This window comes from Panthera onca, chromosome A1 (genome assembly GCF_046562875.1).
Source record: "Panthera onca isolate mPanOnc1 chromosome A1, mPanOnc1 haplotype 2, whole genome shotgun sequence".
Classification (NCBI taxonomy): Eukaryota; Metazoa; Chordata; class Mammalia; order Carnivora; family Felidae; genus Panthera; species Panthera onca.
Window position 1 is genome coordinate 82094969 of NC_138339.1, and position 27854 is coordinate 82122822.

A 27854-nucleotide genomic window follows, 5' to 3' on the forward strand; every position below is an offset into this window, starting at 1 on the left:
TTGTAATTTTATAAAACAATTCTTTGTCCTCAAATAATATTTGTTAGGAACTACATTTTCATGCTATTATGCAAAGTGCTATAAATATAGTTTATTTTATGGCTGTCAATATTTTTTTAGGATCTAGAAATGAATTTTTTTTTCTTAAGATTTTTGGTACCAAAGTTGAGCCCAAAATGAGTATGGTGGTAATTTTACCTGAGAAATCCTTAGAAGAGAAACCAGGGGACTGTGGTAGGGGAGGGGAGACTGCTGGGAGGAAAAATTAGGAATTAATCTGATCAAAAATGGGAGCTGGCTTGTAATGCAGCAAAGTCACAGGCAAAAGCCATTTCACACATTTGTACATAAAACCTGTTGTCAAAACAAGCTCTGTTGTCAGTTAATTAGGCTACTATGTGAATCCACATCAAGATCCCCAAAGATTACATAGAAACAGTTGCTGCTATCACTGCTCCCAGCCACTTGTCACCCAACTCCCTCCTTGTTCGACCTTCAGAGACAGCTGGCCTGTACATTGTAGGCTAACGGTTAAGAATTTGTCTCTGATGTCACATTGACCAGGCTTTGAATCTGGCTTCTGCCGTTTCCTAGCTTTGTGATCTGGGAAAAATTTCTTAATGGTCTATGATCTTCAGTTCTCCTTAACTGAGAAAAGGGAGTAATGACCCCAAGGCCACTGAACATAGCTGCACGATTTGTCTACCACACAACACCAGACTTGCCAGCTACATGGGCAGCATGAACACAGGAGCCATAGATAGTATCTCCTGGAATGCTTTATGCTCAACCTTCAAAACCATAAGTGGCTATCCTGAAAAAAATGTCACTTGATAGGGTTATTTTAAGATGAAAGGAGGTAATGAATCAAATGATTTAGCCAGCACCTACCACTGAGGAAGCACCCCTACAAGATCAGTAGCTATTATTTATTAATTCCTATCTCCCCATGCAAAAACACAGACTGCCAGCCTAACACCACATGCTGATTTGTTTGGTCCACCTGGTTGTCTAAGGATTCTTTATTCCTGATGTTCAGTAACTTCAACCAGGATTTTTTGTTTGTCTGTTTGTTTTGAGAGACAGAGAGAGAGAGCACACCCTTGAGCACGAGTGGAGGAAGGGCAGAGAGAGAGGGAGAGAGAATCCCAAGCAAGTTCCACGCTGACAGCACACCAGCTTGATCTCATGAACAGTGAGATCATTACCTGAGCCAAAATCAAGAGTTGGACAGGATGATTAGCCAACTGATCTGCCCAGGGGCCCCTCAACTGATATATTTTGATTCAATTGTTCTTATAGCAATTTTTCTTAAATTCTAGTTTTGATTTATGGATTCAAATCTCCGTTTCAAGGAAGTTCTCTTTTCTTATACCCATTCTTTTTTCCTAAAGAATTTTTTCTCTTTCTTTTTCAGGCAGTCCTACAGAGTCTATGTTGAATGAGTTTTACTTGTCTGCTATACACATCATTTTTCTACAACAATTTTTGTTAAAAAAACATTTTCTTTTCATTTTTTGTGGTTTTCTCATGTTAGCATTTAAAAAATAATTATTTTTAGTTGTATTTATTCCATGGGGCGGGGGCGCCTTCCAAAACAGATTTGATCTCTGTGATATTTTAATTTTTTTTCCCCACCTTATCCCTGAGCAATTCCAGTATATCCATCTCATTCTGTTAGGTGATGATCTCTGTTTTGGGGAAGGCCTTTTATTTCGTATTTATTCAAAATTTTTATTTTTTCAAAGTAAAACATGCCTATAGTTTAGAAGTCAATAAAAACTAAAAGGCTAATAATAAACTGCGGGAATTAAGCTTAAGAATTCCCTGAGCTTGCGCTGAAGGGTTAACAAGGCATGAAGAAATAGAAAGCCACAGGATGAAAGTATCCAAGAATGGGTAGAGATTAGGTATTCAGGGCAGCAGTGCCCCCCAATTTAGTACAATAGCAGAAAACTGCTTTCATGGGAAGGAAGGATCAAAATAGGTAAACAGGTAAAAGGGGCTAGAGACCACCCTGGGCAAAGTTGCCAGGAGTGGAGCTAATTAGCAAAAGAAAGGTGCCTTGTTGACCCTGAGGTAGCATGTTCTGTCCTTCTTGTCCCCCTAGGCAAGTTTAGGTAAACACACAAGGCGCCTCATGTCTGCTGTAAACAACCATCTGCTCAGCACCTGGATTTTGTTTTGTATTGACCCAAACCCCTAACACCACATATCTTCAAAACCCCCTTTCCATCACGCCCGTGAATTAATGTTCACAATTTCATTGTCTCTTTGTGCATGTCCATCATGCTGATAAATCTTCTGATCCTAATAAAAACGGAGCAAGGACACTTACTGGGAGCTCTTGTCTCCTCTCGGACTTGGAATATTAATCCTGTGACTTGCATATTAATCCTGTGTCTGCTCTCTTGCTGGACAAGAGAACTCCAGACCCAGAGTCTACGACAACAAACTACAGTGGCTCTTTGCTCTCCCTCTTCCTGCTTTTCCCAGTTCTCCCTAGAGACAAGAGCCTGTCTTTACCTAGTTTCAGAGTTTCCTAGTGCTGCCAACACCTAAGCCTTTTGAGAATTGTGTGGTGTAAAACCAGATCATTCTCAGTTTATCCCACAGGTTTAAAACTGGTTTTATTACATCTGCTAAGTCAGTTTCCACATGTCTGTTTTCTTCGTCCCAACATTTCTATGCTGATATCCTCTGTTTTGGTGGGTCTGTTTTAAAGAGAAACTTTTTTTTTTTTTTTTTTTGCAGTAGATTTAGTGGGACTTTGGGAAGGAGCAAAATTACTGCTGATTGCTGTTCAATCAGCAATCTGCTTTAATCTTTTTCCTTTGTTCTTAACTTCTTTGAAACCAAGAGAACCTCTGATTTGAACCCCTCGTGTGTTTTTCTGGGTAATTCCTCTCATTGAGGTTTGCACATCATCAGCCTCATAGTTTTCTCTGACTATCGATATTGGTGGTGCCGATTTTTACGCACAGGCTAGATTCTACCTATCATGCTTACATCTTTGGCTGATTCTGACTACCTACAGAAGATCACCAAGTGTGTGTGGGGGGAGGAGTAGACCACATCCTCCACTCAGGCTTGCAGTATCAAATCTGTTCTTTTCTTAAGCCCTACAGGCTGTAGGAGGGCACATCCCCCCCTTTCCTCCTCAAAAACGGGATTGGTGTGTTTTACAGCCAATCACTGAATCCTAGATTTTCTGTAGTGACGCTATAGGCCCGCTCTACTTCCTCTGCCTGTAGCATGTCAGCATTTCTCTCGGGTATGAATTTGCAAGCACAGAGCTTCTAGATGATAAATAACACAAATGCATCCTCAGCTACACTCCTCAGCTGCTCTGTGTTACTGACCTGATTCCCTGAAGGGACATTTCCTGTGTGTCCTGTGACCCGCCTGAGCCCCGAGTAATGGAGTAATGTTACTCCATTCAAATTATTTAGGATTACGACTCTTGTTTTGGCGCAAGTCATTATATCTAAGGTCCGAGGAAGACAGACATGACAGTATTTGTAAGTGTACTCTGTTTGTGGTTGTGGTTAGCAGTTGTGGCAACTTCCAAGTTCTATTAAAGATGGAATTTTTAGGGGCGCCTGGGTGGCTGAGTCAGTTGAGCATCCGACTTCCGCTCAGGTCATGATCTCGCAGTCTGAGTTCAGCCCCGCTTGGGACTCTGTGTTGACAGAGCCTGGAGCCTGCTTTGGATTCTGTGTCTCCCTCTCCCTTTGCCCCTCCCCCGCTCATGCTCTATCTCTGTCAAAAATAAATAAACATTTTTTAAAAAAAGATGGAATTTTTGCTTCCCTTCTATTTTTAACTGGCTTTAAGACGTCGCAAGTGAGAGGAGTGGCATAAATATATCTTTATTCAATTATCTTTAACCAGAAGTTTCTACTCTTAACTTTTCAAAAGTTGACAATATCCATGATATCATTCTTCCAAAGAATATGATTTTTGCTTTTAATTTCATATCAACACAATTTGTAATTTTTTTAATAAGAAAAATCTGCCTTTGGGTCCCAAATAGCCAAATGTAGCTGGAAGTCCTGCGTCCTCTGACTGCTGCTGCAGACTGTAAATCATGGCCATCTCTATGGATGTTCTTTACATACTTGCTTTTCCTCATTTGCACCTGAGATTATCATCTACTGAATAGAGGAGAGGGTATCAAAAGCAGACCAGACGCCTTTGAGAACCTCGTCTCATTGGAGTTACTTGCTTTTACACTGCCCCTGTTTTGGAGTAGGAAATACGGTGTAAAATTCAAAGCACGTTGCCATTATTAAATATTGAGTTTGATTTATGCAGCAGTAAAATGTTTCCTAGGAATTATGTTAAAATAATCAACTTAATCTCAGTTATGCCAAAATACTCATTGGAATTAAGGTCAATATATGTGGAAAGACAGTAATTAATCTGTCTCAGCTTGTCTATTAGTCCCTTGCCTGGCAAAAATACACAGAATGGGAGAGGAAGGGTGAATTTAAGTCTCATGGCTTTTAGCCAGATTCTGTCTCGGATTAGCAAATACAATAAAGAAATTTTCATAATAAGAAGATATTTCAAGGAAAAATAAGACCTCGTCCTAAAATCACTACCTAAGATTCAAGGGGAAGGTAAGCAATTGAAGAATAAAATGGAGGGATAGGAGGCTCTTGGTTTCCCCTTCTCTGGATGTACCAAATAAACAGCTACACACAGATCAGTTTCCTCTGAGAAAAACCCAGAAACTAATTTAAAGACTCTTGCTTATCAGGCATCTAAGAATATACCCACGTTGAAATGGGCAGGAAAGCTGAGACACATTCATGCTGTAAACCCCATTCTTGGCACAGTGCCTTCCTTACAGTTGGGAGGGGACCCCCAAATCTTAGCTTCCTCCTGAGGAGTGAAAGGTTTGGACCATACATCGAGCACTTCAACTTTTACAGCTGCCACCTGAGAGACTGGCTTCCAAATCACCTAGCTCTGAGAGCTGATGGGACTCATTTGCAAGTCCCCTAGGACCACAGAAAAAAGAAGTAGCTGTAAATGACCACAGATTAAAAAATGGACAAATGTGGGGGTGCCTGGGTGGCTTAGTCGGTTAAGCAGCCCCTGACTTTGGCTCAGGTGATGATCTCACAGTTCGTGACTTGGAGCCCCACATCGGCTCTCTGCTGTTGGTGCAGAGCCTGCTTCGGATAATCTGTCCCCGTCTCTCTCTGCCCTTCTCCCATCTCAATCTCTCTCTCTTTCTCTTTCTCTCTCTCTCTCTCTTAAAAATAAATAAATATTTTTAAAAAACGGGCAAAGCATCTGAATAGATATTTATCCACAGATGACATACAAGTGACCAGCAAGTACATGAAGAGGTGCTCAGTGTCACCGATCATCAGGAAACTGCAAATCAAAAGCACAATGAGATATTACCCTTCACCTGTTAGAGTGGCTATTATCAAAATAATAAAAACATAACAAATGTCGACTAGTAGGTAGAGAAAAGAAAACCCTTGTATATTATTGGTAAGAATGTAAATTGGTGCAGCAATTATAGAAAACAGTATGAAGGTTCTTCAAAAAACTAAAAATAGAACTATTACATCATTCAGCAATCCCTGTTCTGGATGTATATCCAAAGGAAGTGAAATCAGTACTTGGAAGGAATATCTGCACTCCCACACTCCCATGTTCACTGTAGCAATATTCACAATAGCCAAGATATGGAAACAACCTAAGCGTCTGTTGACAGACGAATGGAAAAATAAATTGTGACACACACACACACACACACACACACACACACACACACACACACACATTCCGAGTATTATCCAGACTCAAAAAAAGAGATATTGCCATTTGTGAATACACAGATAAAATTGGAGGACATTATGCTAAGTTAATTAAGATAGACACAGAAAAAAAAAACCTGCATGATCTCATATGGTACCTGAAAAAGTCAAATACTCAGAAGCAGAGAGTAGAATGGTGGTTACCCAGGGTGCAGAGGTAGGGGAGATGGGGAAATGTTGGTCAAAGAGTACAAAGTCGCAGTTAAATAGGAAGAATATGCCTAGAGACCTAATATACAGTGTGATGACCATAGTTAATAATGTACTGAAGAATGGAAATATGCTAAGAAAGTAGATTTCAGTTGCTCTTATCACACACGTAAAATGGTAACCATGTGAGAAGATATGTTAATTAGCTTGACTGTAGTAATCATTTTACTATGCTTGTATATATCAAATCATGTTGTAGACTTTAAACAGAAACATTTTTTTGTTTTTAAAAAAGGAAACAAAAAAGAAAAAAGAAATTGAAGCTGATCCATCTTGTTCTAGATATTATTCCATTCATATCTTGGTTTCATTGAAATCTGTTATTGTGTCTTACATGTAAGGCAGGATTTAGAAAAATTGAATACTGGGTTTGTAATGGTTTGCAGAAAAAATAAATAGTTCACGTGTCATCAGCACACCACCAAGTGGAACCAAATTCCAAGTTTTATTCAAGACAGATGTTTGGTATTTGTCTTTGAGAAATCATGGCACATCTAAATAGGATGGTGGGTCTGTTCGTGTTTGTTTTATTACCTTGCTTCAAACTTACCCAAATACTATAAACTTTCTTTTGTGTGTATCAGATATTATATAAGGAAATATATAATTTTGTATATTTTGGATGAATAAACATGTACTTATACATAGCATAGTTACATATCTGTGTGTGTGTGTGTGTGTGTGTGTGTGTGTGTGTGTGTACACATAGGTACTATTCCTGAAGATTCTGTTTTCCTAATGTTTGCTACCTGGTCTGGACTTTCATGGCTAGTGTGTTGTTAGTTTAGGCCCTTGACATTTCCCACCTTGACTGCTGCAGTAGGCTTCCTTTCATTTTCATTTTTCCTTTTTGTACCCCACCAACTTAGCTAATACTAGAATGTTCCTATATATGTCATCCCTCTTACTTATAATCAATCTTCCCATGCTTACTTATAACTTTCTATATAAAGTTCAAACTTCTTACCTTGACCCACAAGATCTCTCAGCATCCAATTTGGACCACTTGTAAGCTTCATCTCCCAATCTCCCATCTCTCCCTAAAAGCAAACCCCCAAATACCAAAACTAAAACACTCTTCTTACAGGTAGCTCTTTGAACATGTCTCAGTAATTCATCCCTCAGTTCATTTGCACTTATTATCCCTCCTATGTAAAGTGCATTTCCTGTTGTCCTTCCTTGTCTAGATATCTGCTATGGATCCTTCAAAACTAATTTCAGTGTCACCTCCTCCAGGAAGACTTCCCTATGCCTCAGTCTGATTTGGATATTTCCATAGCACCTCAAACTTTCATTACATTGTTTATCTAATCACTTACATTTGGAGCTTGTTTTCCCAGGTAGACCACAAATCTGGGGTCATGAGGAATTGGAAATGGACCATGTTGCTGAATCCCCAAATCCCATACACTGCCTGGCATGTGCTTATAGGGCATGAAGCTTAATACCTTTTTGTTGTTGTTGAATTGAATGGATAGATGCTCTAAAAGGAGTTCGTCTTAGGTGTTAATCACCTAATTGTTATTTTGTCATTAACACTACAGAGCAGATTAACAAGATGGAGATTGAGTATTCCAGGAGAGAGTAAAGATGTGCTGGCAGAAGATGCTGAGTTGCAAAGGTGACTACAGTCAGCCATTCACAGGTGATCTTTGATATTTCTACTAGAGTGGTCCTGCCATTGTCAATACCCACAGGTTTTTGTTAAACTGTATAGCATTAATTCTTTTGATTTAGAAATATCATATGAACCATATTTTTCAAAATTTTATCGATTTGGAAGTAAATTCCTTTTGTTAGACTTTTATATGTAATTCTTATACATTTTAAAAATTTTAATTAATTATTAAATTAAATTAAAGTATTTTAAATATTTGTAGGTGTTCTTGAGGGTGTGTCTTTGTATAGATATTGGCATTTAGACAGTTGAGGGCTGCAAATATAATATGATTCTCGTCACTAGCAGACAGAACCAAAACTGGACATTCTGTAAAAGGGGCCTTTTAGAGAACCCTTGATTCTCAAGGTAGCATGAAGCTTTCAAGGTGTATCATAGACTTTCTCAACCACCACCTCATCAGTTTAGCGTAAAGACAATATCTACTTTTTTACTATATGGAACTTAGTTGGGAATGAGAATTCAATGGGCAAGAATTGACTGCCATTCATTGATATGCTTCTTCTCACCTGGCTACTCTTCCTCGAAGATCTCCAACTCCTTGAAGGTGTCTGGTGTTTAGCTCCTGTACTGCAAAATTAGTTCCTGTGGCCGCCTGGTCTCGCGCTCTTATTTGGTGTTCTAAAATCTGTAATTTTAAGTGAAAATTCCCATTAATTTCCTACCCCACATGGTAAGAAAGTATAATTTAAAGCAGAGGTTCAAAATCAAAAGACTTTCCTAATTAGGCTGACAGTATAAATGAGTGAGAGAGTCCTATGTCAGAGAGAGGCAGTCCCTACTTTATCTGAGGAAGGTAGTGATGGCCTGATTCCAGTTGATTATTGCCAGGTAGGAATGATGGCTCAACAGTGTTTCAACACAAGCCAGAAATCTAGATTTTATGTTAAATCTTTCAATTTTTAAATATTGACATCTTAGTCAAAATCTTACATAAACGCACTACGGGCCAAATAAAACATACTTATTGCGCTGTTATGGCCACGAGTTGCCATTTGGCCATCATTGATACAAAAGCTTTTCACGAAAACCTATCTCAGAATTGGTGGCAGAGTTTAGAAAGGGATCTTTACTATGGCATCAGGCAAGGCCCTTTGCAGATTGAATCAGAACCACAGTGAAGCTAATACAACTAACATGAGTAAATGTGAATCAAACTGTTCCACTCAAAAGGAGTGAAGAAGGTTTATTCTAGATTTTTAGAGAACATGAGAGATTTATGGCTTGAAGTATATTCAGATTTTGTCCTTGGGTATTCTTAGTCATGTCTTAGGTAGGTCTTGGTGTTCTGAAATAGAGCTGACTATCTTATACTACCAGGTCGGTGGTCTCAAGAACAGCGGCTTAAAAATTTTTCACACTTAACATGTAAACATTAATTTAAAACTAAAAAAAAAAAATTCTGCTTGTCCATAGCAAAAATTTCTATCTTAGTTGACACTCAAGAAAAATCCAAAGTAAAGTGAAGACATATATTTAAAAAAAAAAACATATTTATTTGTAAAATAAGTGAGAGTATACGACAAGTTCAGGATTTGGGGAAGCATTAAAGTTTAGTTACTATATTTGATCAAGGCCTGAACTATGTCTAAATTTATGTTTATCAATTTTTTGAGGAAAGAAGGATTTTTGTAGCAAATGAATCATAGAAATTTTAAATACCATATACAGGATCTTTCTCATTTGTAAACTGGCAGATTGAAACAACCCAAGAGCAAAAACAAACAAAAAAACCTTTAACTGAAAACTTAGAAGTATCAAGAATGCTAGCTGGAGTTTTTTTGTTTTCATTTGTTTTTGCCTGACTCTAAGTGTCTCAGTCCATTCACGTTGCTCTAACAAAATACCACAGACTGGGTAGCTAATAAACAACAGACATATGTTTCTCACAGTTCTGGAGGCTGGAAGTCCAAGGTTAGGGTGCCTGCTTGGACCACTTCTGGTGAGAGCCCTCTGCTGGGCTGCAGACTGTCTACTTCCTACTGCATCCTCAGGTGGTGGTAGGAGTCAGGGGTATCTTGTGGGAGGGCACTGGTCCTAATCACGAGACCCCACCTCCTAACACCATCACATGGGACATTAGATTTCAACATATGAATTTTGGAGGAGCGGGGAGAGACCCAATATTCAGACCATAGCAAAAGATGTTACTTTTCTTTGTTTTGGTAAAGTATAGTGAAGAAAAGGAATTTGCCCTACTAAACACTAAAACATATGAGATGATAATAAATACATAAGTGTAGCAAAATAGATCTGCATATGTAAATAAATCAATGTAATGTAATGAAGACCTCGGTAAACGTAAGAAAGAAATGTGCTGGGGCACCTGTGTGGCTCAGTTGGTTGAGTGTCCGACTTTGGCTCAGGTCATGATCTCGCTGTTTATGAGTTTGAGCCCTGCATAGGTCTTTGCGCTGACAGCTCAGAGCCTGGAGCCTACTTCGGATTCTGTGTCTCCCTCTCTCTCTGCCCCTCCCTCACTCACACTCTGTCTCTCTCTTTCAAAAATAAATAAACATTAAAATATTTTTTAAAAAACGAATGTACTATACTTGAGGCTCACAAATTAGTGGGGGAGGAATTTCACGAATGGTGTTGGGATCTCTGGTTGTTTATTCAGAAAACAATCAGTTTAGATCCTTACCTCATGACACATTTTAGAAAAGTAGTTTAAAAATATAAATAGTTAAGCCATAAAAATAACAGATAATAAAGGTGATTATTTCAATTCTAAATGAAGAAATTTCTATTCTTAAAAATAATGAGAGGAATCACAGAGCAAAATATTGGAATGCTTAACGAGAGCAAAATAATGGAAAGTTTAACAACCTTATATAAAACTTGACAGAAACATTGTAAATATAACTGAGATATAAACAATGAACTGAAAAAACATTTATAACAAATGTTACTGCCACAGATTTCAGTCTAGTGCTGCAATCAGCATGCATTTGTTGGCGAAAGCCAGTTGTGCGTATCTTTTCCCATCTTTGTGTTTGGTGTTTTGATGTTTGAAATCAATCACAGTGAGACTATTAACACCATGGAAATAGGCAAACACTCCAACCAAGTTTTTATTCTCCAGAAAATATTTGCTTGCTGGTTGCTAACCATTTGCCAAGCTACCAGCAGCTATTATCCTCAATTAATAAAAAAGCTCATCAAATCAATAAGAATTAAAAAGCACTAAAACTCCAAAAGATAAATTGGCAAACGACATTAATAGATGATGGACAGAGAAAATGAAAAGCGTTATAGTCACTTTTAAAAAGTGAACACGACGGGCGCCTGGGTGGCTCAGTAGGTTAAGCGGCCGACTTCGGCTCAGGTCATGATCTCACGGTCCGTGAGTTCGAACCCCGCGTCGGGCTCTGTGCTGACAGCTCAGAGCCTGGAGCTTGTTTCAGATTGTGTCTCCCTCTCTCTGACCCTCCCCCGTTCATGCTCTGTCTCTCTCTGTCTCAAAAATAAATAAACGTTAAAAAAAAAAAAATTTAAAAAGTGAAAACGAGAGAAAGATCTCATCTCTATCCCATTAAATTAGTGAAGTTAAAACAATACATCTCAATGCTGGTGTAGGCCCATGAAAAAGCACTCTTGTGTAATGCTAATGGAAGTGTAAGTATAAACTTTCCGGAAACCAATTTGGCAACATGTATCAAGAGCCTTTACAGTGTCCACACTCTGGAGTTCTACTTCTAAGAATTTATACTATGGAAATAATCCAAATACAGACCTATACTTATGAGCAAGGGTATTTTAATATTAACAGAATGACTTAGCAAATCATGGTGTGTGCACTGTACAAAGAACCTTTAATCACGTGAGTGTATGATATAATTTTATATTAAAGATTATGCTTACAAATGTAGTCCCAGCCTCCTAATGGAATATGTGGAAGGACTTGAAGGTAATGAATCTGGGTGTTTGTAGAAATTGCCATTTGGTAGTGGAATTGAGAATTTTTTTCCCCAGGTTTAAACATTTTTTTCTTAAGCTTTCAAAATAATTACAGTGAACAAGTATTGCTCTTACAAGTTGGTGGGAAAAAGAAACAAAATAAATAAACAAAATAAATGTGATACATAAAATTCTCTTTCCTTGAGTTTAAAATAAATTAATTTTAAAATTTGTAATTAGCTGCCAGCTTAAAAAACAAATAGTTTGAATATAAAAAGGAACAAGCAACTGCTGCAATTATGGTTGATTAAAAACATTTTTTTCTTAATTCCTTTCATAGGCCCAAGTCAAGCTTCAGCTCACACTTGAACCTGTCTTGCTGGTCAGTTTGCAATGGACTGAGCTCGTTAATGAGTTTAGGCTTTTAAAAAATACTTGAATAGCACCTATTTCACTATAAAGAGCATGTTATAGTATTAGTTATTTACTAAAGGTAGCCTAATAGTTTCTTCTTTATGATGTTTAACTATGTTGTCTACAGACTTTAAAATATTTTCTAATTCATTTTCCTCATAGACCAGTCCTCCTCATCTCCTTAACAGGATGGCATATATTTTGAGATTTTATAGTTTTGGGAAAATATTTTGTCTTTTTTTCAGAGCTAATCTAAGACAACCAATTATTATAGGGAAAAAGCCCTTAACAAGATTTCTAATGGGGTGCCTGGGTGGCTCAGTCAAACATCCAACTTCAGCTTGGGTCATGATCTTGCCCTCAGTGAGTTTGAGCCCCACATCAGGCTTTGTGCTGGCAGCAATCTCTCTCTCTCTCTCTCTCTCTCTCTCAATCAAAAATGAATAAATGTTAAAAAAAATAAAAAAAAAACAGATTTCTAGACTTCTGGAAATAGTTTCCTTCTTAAAATTAAGATTATTTTACTGAGGTATAATTAATAGGTATTAAAAGGTACCAATCAAAGTATATATCTGAATGGATTTTGACAAATATAATCAACATGTAACAACCATTTCTCATTTCTGAGAATGCTACTCTCTTTTCAATTACCAGCAAGTTTTGACTTTTAAATTGGTATCTTGTTTAGTGCGAGTGCTATACTTGGTTTGGTCATCATGTCAAAGGCGCTGAGCCGCTAACCTCATCATTTTCTTACCGCTGTTATGCTGGAAACATCTTTGACCACTTTGAGAAGTGGTACTGACTTTTAGGCACTGGGGTCAATTCAGTATGTGCTAAATACCAATGAAGTACCTTTTAAAAGTTCACTAAGATTTTTCTTTTTTAACTTCCATACTCCCTCTAATGCATCCTGGGGTTTGCCAGACCCTACAGATGGAAAATAAATTAATAAATATCCTTAGCTTTATAAACAAAGTCCTAAGGAAGCCTTTGTTGATGTTAATTGCATGAGTTTTGTTTGTCTGTTTGTCAGATCCACTATATTATATTCCCTGACAGTAAAAGAGGACATTTGTTGTGGGAATTTTAATGATAATTCTGCAAATTTTTAGTCAGTTTCCCAAAGTATATTCTCTGGGACTCTTGCTTGAAAGTTTCTACCCCAGATTCATCATGCCTATTGGCACCTTAAAAATGCTGAAAGACTTGTAGTGAAAATCTGTTTATTTTGGTTTAACCAAGATAGATATTTTCTTTTGTGATCAGAAATTCTATTTTCCCTTTAACATCTTAAACATCATTCATTTGGGAAATATGTAGAGTGCTGACTACCTACCATGTGCTGTTGTCATCTGTTGTGTTATTTAATAATGAAGAAAACAGAATCTTTACCATTATATATTAGAATATATATATATATATATACACACACACACACACATACATACATACATATATAGGTATATACACACACATGTGTATATATATTCATATATTAGAAGGGGAAAACAAGCAATTAACAAATATACACTATGAGTTTGCTTATCACATGGATACGTACTATGAATATCTATAATGTAAGATTTAACGAAGATTGTGACTGCTGGGTAGGGAAGGGTGCCTTTTTACAGAATGCTGAGGAAATCCTCTCTGATAGGGTGATAACTGAGCACAGACTTCAAGGCAATGGAGAACATTTCACAGGAATGTCTAGGGGAAGATGATTCAGCCAGAGTGAATATTAAGTGCCAAGGCCCTGAAACCAGAACATGTTTGGTGTGTTCTAGGAAGAGCTGGGAGCCAGTGTGGTCACAATGAAAGAAGTGAGGGGGTGGGAGATGGGGAGAGAGATGGCTTGGGTCAGACTGTGATGGGCCTGTGAGCCATCATTGCCAGTGCACCATGAAAAGCTCTATTTGAAACAATTACACAAAAAGAATCTCAGAAATTGAGATTAAAATAATCACCTTAGCACAATGTCTGACATACTGTTAAACAATTCTCTCTGCTGTCACAAAATAGATATTAAATGCTTTTTGAATAGAATTTCCTTCTACTTTTTAGCATACATGAGCAGTTGAAACGTTGAACTGTTTTCCTCTGGGGCTACATGTTGTAGTCATTTAAACTTAAGCTCTAGTGAGTCATTTCTGTAGTTGAAAATGATATTGGTGGTTGATCATCGTTGTCAAACAATGATGCCAACGTATGGGAAATGAAGAATTACCTCAATATTTTGGCTCAGTTTTTTGACAATGCTCGTGATGGTCTGGATGTGGCTTTCCAGTAGCTTCCTGGCAAGCAACTCCTCTTTTTGAAAGCCATGGGCCCCTTGAAGACAAGCAGAGATTTCCTCCTTGATGCGGAAGGCTTGTTCAAGGAGGAAAGCGATGGTACGCTCCTGGGTGTTCAATCTGTCTTCTAGCTGCCTTCTCTGGGTGTTTGGAATCACAGGAAGAAAAGAATGACCCCTAGTCAGGAACAGGAAACAACACCAGGGACGTTACAAGAATGAGTTGGAGGAGCCAGAACCAGAACTTGTCTCTTCACTTAACTTCTGTACCATCTCCCCTGTGAGAGGTTTGGGAGGACTTTATAGGAATCGGCCAGGTTGGATTCCCGGTTTGTCTCTCATCTCACAAGATCTGACTTCTGCCTTGGTCTTACATTATGCATTTTTCATGTTTCTAAGCAGGAATAATTTTATATTTTACCCACTATTCTAACAAGCCAACTTGGATCCACAAACATTTAATACTTGAGAATTCTACATTGAGGAGAGTGCTGCCTACTAACTTGGAAGAAATGATAGTTCAAAGGCAGAGATTCATGAAAGAGTCAGAAGTTCAGTGAAAAAGTAAACACAATAAATGAGAAAAAGAAATAGGCTAGAGCTGTTAAGAATTAGGGTAAAGTAGCATGTAAAATCCTGATAGCCCCTATTGGCATTAGTATATTACTCTTTCCCTTCACTGATAAGCCTCTCGAAGGACAAGCTACTTTGTTGTGTCTTTTTTCTTCATTGAATTCACTTTGCTTGGTTCTGTGACCCAGACTCTGAAGAAAGAAATGAGTTTACACAGTTCCTCAGGAGTAAAATTTCCTGGGTGTCCTATGGTCTTGACCAAAATGCTCAGCTAGCATGACTGCTGGTTTTCTATCCTCTCTCCCTCCTAAAACCTTGGAGTGACTGGAAAGAAAAATTAGAAAACTGCCCTCCTTGGGCAGCAGGGGCTATTTTAAACTGGTGAGGGTGTGGGGTGGTGCAGGGGGTGCCCTGATGTGCCCCCCAGCTCCCTTTTCAGGAAGGCGGGACTTATTTTCCTAAGTGTTGGGTGTGCTGCTGGCTGACAGCCCTCAGCTGATAGCTTCTCTGGGAACCGCCTTGGTGAAGACAGTCACTTTGCTCAAGGCCATGCCCATTTCCTGGGGCAGCGTGAAATCAGTGATGGGTCAATGTATAGCTATAAAGGCCTGGCACACTTGCTCTATCTCAGAACAAGTTGGAAGGACCATCCCAGCTTCATGGCTCCCTGTGGAATTGTATCACAATACTTTTTTTCCTTCCTTTCCTGGCAGTGACCCCAGAGCACTCCTTAATGAGCCTTCTGTTTACCAATCTCTGTCTCAGAGCCTGTTTCCTGGGCAACCCAACCATAGTCAGGTGGCCGCTTTGGCCTGGGGCAAGAGAGAATTCAGCAAGGCTGTGGGAGGGTAAAATGGGGAAGAAGGACTGTTGTATTTCTACTCTTGCTTCTTCTAGATAGCCTTGGGATAAACTGCTCTAGTTGTGTGAAATTCAGATTCTTGTTTAAGTGTCCTCAAGAGTCAGATCAGGCAAGGCAGAAAACCTGTAAGAACCTCAAACAACAGTAACAAAAAGCTTGGGGTAAAAACAGACCTTCAGCATTTGCTTTTATACCTTCCTACCTCCACAGGCTCCAGGGGTGGGAAAGCCACTGGTCTCCTAATGCTACTTCTTTCTGAGGAACAAAGGTGAAAACCTGACAGGACAAGTTATTTCGTAGGATGGGGAGGTTTTACTGGGCCTGGGGCTTATCCGTGCCAGCCCCCTGAGTTTATTGGAGATGACAGGACTCCAGTAGAGACCTGGGTCTGGCCAAAACCCCCAGGGGAAAATTAATTCACAGGCCAAGATAGCAAGACATTTGAGGAGCACAGTCTCTTCCAAAACCAACTAGCCAACAAATAATCTACTGGATTATAGATTCCTACAGAAGATAAACACCAAGATATATTCAGTAAGACATTTTTTAAAAGGCTAATAAACATTAAAAGAAGGGGAGATGTTAGCAAAATGAAAACAAAAAACTAGAAAATGTTAAAAAAGTAAACAAGTGAAAATATAATGGTTGAAATAAAGAAAAAGATGGGACAATATGAAGGAGGAAATAGCTGAAGAATGAACTAGTGATTTAGAATACCAGAATGAAAAAAATTAATCAGACAGAAGGAAGGGTCACACAACTTAGTTATGTCAGGGTCAAACTTTGAAACTCATCTGTGTGACTCCAAAATCCAATGTTAAGCTTAACTCTCCTATATTCCTAGAATTCCAAGAGATAATAAGCAGAAGCAGGGGCCTCACTTTGATGCTACTCATGTGACCTAATAGAGTGGCAGCAGTGAGGACACACAGAAGTGTCCCCAGGCTTCATATACACTCTTTCCTTAGTTGTCTCTTCCTTTCTTGGTCCTGACCGCCATTATCTCCTCTACTTCTGCATCTGAACAAAAAGTGCATCCTCCACATGGAAGCTAGAGTGGTCTTTCTCAAAGTCTGAGACCCTCCAATGGCTTATCCATTTTCTGAGAATAAAATCCTTGTTCCCCTTTCCAACCCCATCTCCTCCTGCTCTTCCATCCGCTTACTCTCATTCAACCACATGCATCTTCTTTCCATCCCTCACCCATGCAAAACTAGTGCATTGTTCAGAGCCTTGGCGCTTGCTGTTCTTTCTGCTTAGACTGCTCTTCCCTGAAGTCACTTCATGGCTGCCTCCTTCTCATTGATTTTGTCTCAAATCCAGTATCCCCTCCTCAGACAAGTCTTCCCCTAGGTCACTTTCTATCATAATACCACATTTCTTCTTCTCCCCAGCATTTGTCATTATCTAAAATGATCTTAATTGTGTTTATTTTCTGCCCTCCATCACTAGAATGAAAGCTCCCCGTGGACAGGTGCTTTATCTAAGTTGTTCTTCACAATGCCTCCAACACTGAGAAGAGTGCCTGACACATAGTAGGTCATCAGTAAATGTTTATTGACTGATTTTTCTGGCTGTACTGTTTGTTCCCTTAAGGCTCTGTTGTTGGAAATTGGGGGTGGAGGAAGGTACAATGAAGACTACAGTTGTTAGAGCTTCAAGATTTACAGTGTCTTCTCTTGAGCAGTACAAAATAACCTCAGCCTGGGTGAAGTTCCCCTTTCCTGTCATCTGCACATTTTAAGAACAAAGAAGGCTTTGTTAAGGGTTTCATTAGATTCCCTCTACCACTCATTTGGCTTAAAAATGTTCTTCTGGAATATTACCAAATGGATATGGGGATATATATATATATATATATATATATATATATATATATATATATTCCATTTCTCTAAAACCCCAGCATGCTGACAGTGCTCTGTCGATTAGATGTATGAGTCACAGGCAGAAGGGAAGAGGATGTCAGGCCCTGCTGATGGTGACACATAGCCTAGTGGCAGACGGCAGATTTACTTGTTACCTTCCTTGAGCTAGTGCTGCTTTCTGACCTCTCCACAGTCTGCAGCCTGGATGTGCCAGGGAAAGTGAAGTTGGTCCTTAGCCATCAATCCTATACAGATACTTATAAATTATGCTACATTCTTCTCAAAATTTAGTATTTGTGTTCTCTTAGATGTTCCCAGTGTGTCAGGCATTGTTGGTTAACTTCCTGATAGTTATCCCCCCAACCCGCACCACCACTGTCTGATTTGGTTCATCCTCCCACCATCCACGTCATTTGGGAGGGGGCAAATTAATCATGGTGGTCTTATTCTTCTGGGTTGAGATGAAGCTGGTTTAGGTAGGACTGACCTGGCCAGTCAGGTGAAAGGAAAAACCTATTGTGGGGTTTCTGGATGATGTTTCTTTGCTTTCAAGAAAAAACACATAAGAAGAAACTTCTCTCTTGTTTGCTGGATGTTGTCATGCCTGTGTGTGATGTCTGGAACTTCTGAAGCCATCTTGTGACCATGAGGGAAAAGAAGATAGCGGAAAAAAAGGATAGAAAACACTTGCTTGATGATGCTAAGCCTCTAACTAAACTCTAGATTTTTAGAAATGTGAATTAATCATTTTGGTTGTAGTTTTTGTTCTGTGTAGCTGAAAGCACTGTATCTATATCTAACAATCTACCGATAAAATTTCAGTTAAAATAAAACTCTATTATTATTTACTAAATGTATACTCTAGTCCATGCATAATAGATAATGGTCTGTCCTTCAAGGAACTTAGTTTAATTCAGGGTTTCTCATAAAGAAAATTGAATTAATATCATGGGGGTGGAGAAGGGAGGGAAGTTGTTACAATGCAGATTCCTTAGCTCTGTCATAGACTTTTTAGATCACAATCTTGGGTGTTGAGGGGGACAGAGCAAGAATAAACGTTTAAAAAAAAAATTTTTTTTTAAACGTTTATTTATTTTTGAGACAGAGAGAGACAAAGCATGAATGGGGGAGGGTCAGAGAGAGGGAGACACAGAATCTGAAACAGGCTCCAGGCTCTGAGCTGTCAGCACAGAGCCCGACGCGGGGCGCGAACTCGCGGACCGCGAGATCATGACCTGAGCCGAAGTCGGCCGCTTAACCGACTGAGCCACCCAGGTGCCCCAAGAATAAACATTTTAAGTAAGCACTTAGATGATTCTATGTCTTCTAAATATTGAAACCCATTTATTTATTTAAAACTGGTCATGTGAATCAGTGAGTGATTCTCAGTTTGTGATCAGTGATTGATAAGGCAGAATATATAAAGTGCTGAGGTATGAAATAGAGAATATGAGCTCTCAAGTTATATGGAGAGTCAGAAGCAATTTAGCAAGGTGGTAGGCAAGACAGACTGATGGTAGAATACAGGTTCCACCACTGACCAACCAAGTGTTTCAGTTAATTCATCCTTGAATGGGGCTAACAGGCCTACTTCACTGTGTGGTTGTAAATACAGAGATAACATGTGAGAAGCATGTGGTAAGGGTGGTAAAACCAATGCAGCCCAGGGTTATGGGGAGCCCCCGTTCACTCACTCTTTGGGTGTGCTATTTATTGGCTGGTGTCAAGATTGTGTCCAGAAAGAACTTGAGGAATCAGACCTAAGGTGGCAGAGGGACCAGTGGAACAAGGCTGCCACCTCTGCTCAGATGCCAGTCTGTGGTCCCATTTGTCATGATTGGCCTCAATGATGTTGCTATTTGGCACATGGAAGGAACCCAGTAAGGAGGGCAGCACCTAGTGTTATGCAAATGTATTTTCCTGCAACAATAGGGACATTAAGTGACTTATGATATATATGATATATATCATATATATATATATTGATATATATATGATATATATTGATATATATATCAATAGATATGTATATCGATTGATATATATATCAATATATATATTGATATATATTGATGATTATGTATCATATATATATGATATATAAACTATATATATGATATATAGTTTCCTTTAGTTTGTAAAATTTATTTTTAGAAGTTATTTTATATTTAAGTGGAAAGCATTCCTTTTTGTGCCTAAGGTTTACTATAAATTAGGAGTTTTATTATTTTTTATTAATAAAAAATGCTTAATGAAGCATTAAAGATGAAGCTTAATGATGCTTAATGAAGCACAAAATAATGCTGTTTAGTTCTATTTACACAATTCCTGAAAGATAAACACAGAGCTTATATATTTTTCCATTTCCATTACTATAACTAAAGAGAATATCATGGGGGTGCCTGGGTGAATCAGTCGGTTAAGTGTCCAACTCTTGATTTTGGCTCAGGTCATGATCTCTCAGTTTGTGAGTTTGAGCCCTGCATTGGGTTCCACGGTGTGGAGCCTGCTTGGGATTCTCTCTTTGTCTCTCTTTCTCTCTCTCTCTCTGCCCCTCTCCCATGTGCATGTGTGTGTGTGTGTGTGTGTGTGTGTGTGCTCTCTCTCTCTCAAAAATAACTTAAAAAAAGAGAATGTTATTTTGCAATTGACCTTTGTAAATCAACAACTGGAAAGACACACGTATGAACGGTCTCAGTCTTCTAAGAGAGTTTCCTGATACCATTTTTCAAAGACCATCCAAATGGTTAAAAACTGAGTAACAAGATGTGGTCACTCTAATTTTCAGTAAATTAAAAAAAAAAAAAGAAAGCACTGTTTTATTAGTGTATTGTATCAGTGGGACTTACATCTAAATTTAACTGTGAAAGGAAAGAAATGACTGAATATTCCAGACTAGTCCAGATGGAGTTACTAAGCACAGGAGAAAGAATTCCCAGGGGGCCTTTTCAGAGAGATATTTGGGCTTTACATAAATCATTGATTATGTAGCTGACAACTGAATCTGAACAGATTTTCCACAAACTCTGAGTTCTGTTTCTCTGTGATTCGGTGTGACTTGTACCAGCTGTGCTGTTGCTGGCAGAGGCATCCGTACCTAGAGCCTCTCACTTCTCTGCCTGTTCTGTTCTTGTGAATCAAGCACTAAATTTACTTAGGAGATTCTGATAACTATTTTGTCAGCCTGTGATACTCAAGATGCAGAAACTTGAAAATTTGAGTTCTTTTCTAGAACAATGAAGAGTATAACTGAAAAAAATTTTCATTTTTGGGAGATCTTCTATGCCTAGTTCCATTCTCAGTGCATACAGTCCTGCAACACACACAATACACACACACGTGAAGTGAAATTTTAGAGAACATTTTGATGCCTCACAAAAATAACCTGTAAGTTTATGGAACAATGAAATTGAAAAAAATATTTTCTGTAGTTTCTCTGTTGCTTATTTCTAACCACCCTGGCGAATGGATTTTGGCAGCTAGACAAGCCTCCATTTCTGGGTTTTACACAAGACTGAATGCTTTAGGATTGAGATGGAGGCAACTCCAGGTTCATGGGTACAGGTGGGGAAGAGGCAGACCAAAGCCAGTAGGGTTGTGCCAGCATGAGGTCTGCCTAAAGGAGCCTGGAGGAGAGGACTCTAAATAAGGACATGGCCAAGAGACACTGGAGAAGGAGACTGGTTGTAGATAATTTCTAGCAAAATAGTTATATGCTATATGAGGCAAACACTTTGTTAGTAAAATTTTCATTAAAATTACAGAATTAATGATGCACCTGTTGTGATTGGCTTCCTTGTGGGAGGCATTCAGTTGGCAAGTGTTCCAGAGTCTCTGTGTGAATGAGGGCATGATGAGTTATACTTATAGGCAAAGTGTATGTAAACTGCTCTAGCAAGTAGTTTTGATGATATTTGGAGTTCTTACAGCATTTTGTAGTTATTTTGTGACACTTTTCCATATTGCCTTGCTATTTTGGGGATGTACGTGTTATTTATGTCAGTCTCCCGGGTAAAGAATACTGTATTTGGAGTCAGAAGACCAGGGTTCAAGGGCTGTCTCTGCCACTTATTATCTTTAACCTTTCTTAGGTTATCCAGAGGAGAGATCTTTGTGTCCTGTGGAGATCATGACTCCTGCCCTACCAATTGACTGAAGGATATCAATTTACTTAATGTACTTGAAGTGCTTTGCAACGTCTATAAGTGTCATATACAAATGTTCTTACCATAATTATTAGTAATTATTAGATGGAATTATGGGCTGAATTGTATCCCCACAAGGAGATATGTTGAAGACCTAATTCTTAGTACCTCAAAATGTGATCTTATTTGGAAGTAAGGTCATTGCAGATGTAATTAGTTAAGATGAGGTCATAGAGGGGAGGGTGGGGCATAATCCAATATGACTGATGCCCTTATAAGAAAATGGCTATGTAAAAATGGAGACATATGGAGAATACCATGTGAAATGGTGGTAGAAATTGAAGTGATGTATCTAGAAGTCAAGGAACACCAGCAATCACCAGCTGTCACCAGAAGCTAAGAGAGAGGAATGAAAAAGATTCTTCCTCAGAGTCCTCAGAAAAAAACCAACCCTGATGACACCTTGGTTTTAGACTTCTAACCTCTAGAAATGTGAGGCAATAAATATCTGTTGTTTTAACCTTCCCAGTTTATGATACTGTGTTATGGAAGCCCTAGGAAACTAATACAGATGGTAAGTTATTTAAGGGGAGTTCCTAGCCATGGAGAAATGTAAGGAATTTATTATTACACAGTCTTATTTTTATATAATGCTCATAGTGTACATGTCATTTAAACAATTTTTTTAAGTTTATTTATTTATTTTTGAGAGAGAGATAGGACAAGTTGGGGAGGGGCAGAGAGAAGGAGAGACACAATCCCAAGCAGTTTCCGCACCATCAGCACAGAGCCCGATGGGGGGCTTGCTCTCACGAACTGTGAGATCATGACCTGAGCTGAGATCAAGAGTTGGATGCTTAACAGACTGTGCCACTCAGGTGCCCCTGACGTGTCATTTTTATATACATCATTTCATTTCATCCCCACAACTACCCCCATGGCATAGGTAAAATTTTTCTCAATTCAGATGGAAACGGAGACTTGGAGATTGTCAGTCACTCAGCTGGGAAATATTTTAATTTGCTTCTTTGACTCTTTGCTACATCACAGCAGCTTTGCTTAGACTACTTAGTAGCTCTTCCTGTTATATTGTGTTACCTCAGAATACATTATGTAATTACCAGTTACCTTTCCTCTGCTTGGCTCACATCTCACTGTGGAATCCTAAGGATCCTCACTGAAGCCCAGAGGCTGGAGGGGCTCCCTCTCTGCTCTAGAGAACTGAGTCTGGCTCAACCTGACCTCATTGCATTTCTCAGACTTGAGCAGAAGCTCATAGGTGTGGCGGGAATCCAGGGGGCCTCCTGGGGTGGGAGGGACGGAACTTCATCTGGGCAGGCCCTGCCTTGAGCAATATGTGGGTGTTGTGGGTTGTGCCCAATTCCTGTAGCTGTGTCCACCCACAGCCAGAGTCTTGCCCATCACAGGTTGTGGGGCAGGCAGTGAGTAGATGCTAGAGAGGAATAAGAGACTGCACTGTGGCTGATGGCAGCACCTCCCAGGCACAGCTAGGATGCTGTGACTCCAGGTTGGCCACTCCTCCCAGAGGGGCCCTAGTGGAGGAAGATCAGAAATCTATGGTTGAATCACGTCTTCTATGGTCCAGGGATGGGCTGGAGGTGAAACGTCTGTGTGTGTGTGTGTGTGTGTGCGTGTGTGTGTGTCTTGAGAGGATAGCTGGCAGGGAATGTGGATAGAGGGGTGGTTAAGAAAACAGGCTTTGGAATAACTTAGACATAGATTTCTGGATTAGAATCTTGGTTCTGTCATAGTATTATGTGCACTTGGACAAATATTTGACTCCTTTGAACCCCAGGGTCTTCATATTTAAAATAGTGACACTATGCCGCTGTTAGGGTTATTGAGAGGATTAAATGAGAAGATTAACATGGACTAAGAACTGGACTCTTTAACAACAAATATGGTCAGTGAGACCAGGGAGTTGTGCAGGGTGCAAGAGGGTTTGCCAGATCATAAAAAACCTTGCTAATGAACCCAGAGTGCCCCATGTATCCCTTCCTTCCCAAGCTGCCCAGACTGTTTTGAGCTTTCTCACCTGGGAGCTGGTTGCCCTCAATGATGGATATGATGTTGCAAAACAAAACCAGAAAGTCCTCAAACCTAACATGACCTATCCCATAGAAAGCTCAACCAACAGTGTTTTGTCTTCCTTTCTTTTGTACTGTAATGTGAAATATCTATCATCATCTTGTACCAAGAAAAGAAATGCATCACAATACAATAAAATGGTAGTAAGAGAAAACCTTGAAATAAATACTTGAATAAACCTTGAAAATAAATACTCCACAGGCCCTGAATGCCATATCCTACTCACAAGGAGAAATCATCAATCATGTATGCTTTTGCCTATTTCACTTAGAGTTTTATGTATCCCAATTTTAAATACCATTCTTTGGTTGTCAGCCAGACCCCTCATCTTCCCAAACTGTACTCCTGAGAGAATTTCTGAGATATGTACTGGACAACTCCTCCATAACAAACAACTTCATTTCCCTGGCCCAGGGGGCATGGTGGTTCAAGTTTATACTTCCCTCTTTTTTTTATTCCAGCCATCTTTGCCCCCTTGCCTTTTCAGCCACACCTCGGGAAGGTTCCTGCCTTGGAAACGTTACTCTTCCCACACATGTCCACATGGCCAACTCCCTCATCTCCTAGTTTTTGCTCACATCTGATGTCTCAGTGAGGCCTGCCCTGACAGGCTATCTAACAATGTGTGTCCCTTCCTCCTGCTAGAATGGAATCCCCGTGAGGGCAGGGATCTTTGTTTTGTTTGCTAATGACTATCTAAGTGCCTAACATAATGCCCAGCACATAATAAATGCTCAGTAAGTATTTGTTAAGTGAATAAAAGGAAATAACCAGTTTTAGAAGACCAAAGAATTTGAGGGATGGAAGAGACCTTAGAAATTATTGATTCAGTGTTAAGAATTTTTTTCCAGCAGTCAGTTGAAGAAAAATAAAAAGAGATTTATAGGCAGAATTTGTTTTTTATTCAAAATTAAATCCCAAGGGGTAATAATCCATGTTCTTAAATCTTAGCCATTTGCCTTATTACATAAAAGAATGCTTATGAGAAATTATGGCCAGAGTTGAGAAAGTAGCACATAGAGACAGCTTTCTGAGCTGCATCCTGGAAGTGAAATCTGGATTTGATTTTGAACACAGACAGCCCTTGGGACTCAGGCTGCTCATCATCACTTAAAACTCCATCCCATTTTAGAGAAGAGGCAGAGATTGCCCACAAAGAAAAGGCATTTCCTTTTTCTCAAGGTCCCATAGCTAATTAATGAGAGGCAGATCCAAGAGCGGACCTGAGGCGCCTGGCCTCAATGCGGTGATCCTTCCACCAGCAGGGACAAAAAGAAGAAAAAGAAAAAAAAGGCTTTGGTGCTTTCCTGTTCAATGAAGCTTAAATGAGCATTGGCCACACTGCCACTGTGAATCCACGAACACATTGTGGAAATCAGAATTATTTACTGCCTTTAATATAATGTCACCGTACTTGTCCTATAAATGATTGCAAGCATTCCGCCTCCCCCTGTTCCATGGATTATTAATATGACCTAATATTTAACAAGTACTATAATGTGTGGGTGTTGTTCCAACTGCTTGAGGCTGGGAAGAGCCTTGTCAGTGCTTGGTCTGCCAGGTCTTTTAATGTGCATGTCTCTAGACAAACCTTTTTCTTAGGGTATGTATTACCCATTTTATTGCTCATTCTCACTTTTTTGGGGCTGTTATTATTGGTTTTGTTGTTTTTTTTTTTTTCCAGTATTTCCTGTAAATATTCCCATATAGATTTGTAAGGCAGAACCTCTGAGAATATGTAATATAGATTCTGGTAGCTTAAGTTCATAATGACTTTTGCTTCTGTTATTACCCTCTCTGCATATCAATAAATCTGTTGTCACTCAATGAATACTATGACTTGAAGGATGAAGCTATTTTTTAAATTGTTTTTTATGTTTATGTTTTTGGAGTCAGCATGTCAGTTCGAAGTACCTTCACTGATTATTAACATGCCTGTGTGCCACCTTGCTTTTCCAGTTAATCAGCTACCCAGGAGTCTACTGCATGAAGCAGAGTCTTAAAGATTCAGCTGTTCCACTAGACTCTCCATTCAGTCCGTCCACTATGGTTCTGCAGGAATCAATATTCAATACTCCGTGATAGGCTACTACTGTAGGGGGGGAGATCAGAAAGCATAATATCCTATAGTCCCTGCGTTTCGGGAGCTTGCAGCCTGCTCTGGGAGATTAGAGGGGAAAGATCAAAACAAAACAAAAAAAACCCAACCATCTTAGGTGGTACCTAGGAGTTATAGATATATGGCTTAGACCGCAAGAGAGGGGTTTTGGAGGAGATCAAGGGAGAAATGAATGTTGGCACCAGATAATCTTCATTATACTTTTGCTTTGAATTACATAATATTTCTCCCCTTTTGTCTTAATTTTAGTTTCTCTGGAATCCAAGAAAGGGCAACAATTTCCTTGAATTTCTTTGTAGGTTTGTCATTGTCTTCCAGAAATTTGTTCTGTCATCTCCTGGTATATAGGTCACCAGCCTGGGCTAAAGAAATCCACGTGGGTTCATACTGGAATTTGACAGATCAGAAGAATGATTTCTATTTTCTATTTGTCATGTGTAGATTCAAGTAAGAATAAGTCTCCCATTCCTCCTTGGATGGCAAGTGTAGCTAATATGTCCCTGTAAAATAATTATTTTTATGCACACCACAATCATTGTCCTTAGCTCAGAAAAAATGTCACCTGTCCAAATACTGTATTTTTAAACATTAAAAAATCCTTTTCCCTTGTTTGGTTTCATTTTCCCTTGATTATGACCTTATTGTCACCTAAACAAGTACAAGTTGTGGGCAGCATGAAAAGAGGGGCTGAAATATTGTGGTTGAACTCTGTGTGGTGTGTTCATTCGATTGGCAAAGGATCAGGAAAATCCTTCATGTGAACAGACTGTGATAAAAAATCAGTGAATTTAAAATGTTTGTCATCTTCAAAAATTGTTTATCATCTTCATTGTTAAAGGTAATTTAAAAAAATGAAAATTCAGTATTTAGACTTTTCTCATGTTGTTTGATCATTTCTTTTGTTTGATAATTTTTCTTGTTTGTCATAATGTATATTTTATGACCAGAATTTTTTAAAAACTATAGTGGGTCCTAAGAGCTTCTAATCAAACCTCTTCATTTGGCAAATGAAAGAACTAAAGCCAAGACACATGATGGGCCTGATTGAGGTCATACAGACAATTAGTGCAAGTCCCGAGACTAAATCCCAAGTGTCCTAAAAGCATTAATTGTTGCATCAGACCAAATCTCCTGACATACAAAATAGAAAACAATTCAAACAAATATGCATTGCCTCTGTGATCCCACCTTTACAAACTAGAGTTCTAGGATCTTTTGGACATTGCACTTTCATTAATAATATGTCCTATTTCCAAGTCCCCAGAGTAGACCCTCTTCTGCAGTCCTTCCCTGGATGAGCTCCAGGTGTGGCACTGGACAGCAGAAACAAAATTTTCTGATGATTAATTTAACATACTTACAAATTCTCTGAGTTTTAATCATGAAATTGTTAATAGATTTATTGATTTACTTTGAAAGTCATAGGTACCTATATCAATCTTTTCATGTCACTCGTGTGGCATTATTCATAATCTATAGGAACCTATGGAAGTTATTTAAAGAGGAGGCTTTAAATAAATTAATAAAATAAAACTGGCTTGTTTTCTGAATCAGAAAGGAATAGCATAGAGAGGTTCATCTTCTGACATGATTTAATGTGTCTCTTCTGAAAGCAGAGAACTAGTTTAGATGAACTCAAACATCTCATTCAGGCACTTGAATCTCTAGCTGAATCACTAAATATAGTAAGTAGTTAAAACACGTTGTAATTTACCAACTTACCTGTCAACATATTCAACTAGATCCGTAGAATTCTTAGCTGACATTGTGGCTGGAGATAATCTTACCTAAAATAAAGGTCACGGGTTTAAAATGTATCATCATCTACTCTATACGG

General features: G+C 38.9%; 1 protein-coding gene across 4 annotated transcripts in view; it reads right to left on the reverse strand.

The window, feature by feature from the left end:
• FAM81B (family with sequence similarity 81 member B) overlaps positions 1-27854 on the reverse strand; it is a 54665-nt gene that overhangs the window by 22370 nt on the left and 4441 nt on the right. For 3 of the 4 annotated variants that reach the window (XM_060635368.3, XM_060635367.3, XM_060635369.3), the window contains exons 3-5: positions 27740-27804; positions 14276-14519; positions 8241-8359 (exon numbers count right to left, since the gene is read on the reverse strand). In XM_060635368.3, the coding sequence (XP_060491351.3) occupies positions 8241-8359; positions 14276-14519; positions 27740-27804 (428 nt within the window). The remainder of the gene's footprint in view (positions 1-8240; positions 8360-14275; positions 14520-27739; positions 27805-27854) is intronic. The other variant, XM_060635371.3, reaches the window with a different exon arrangement.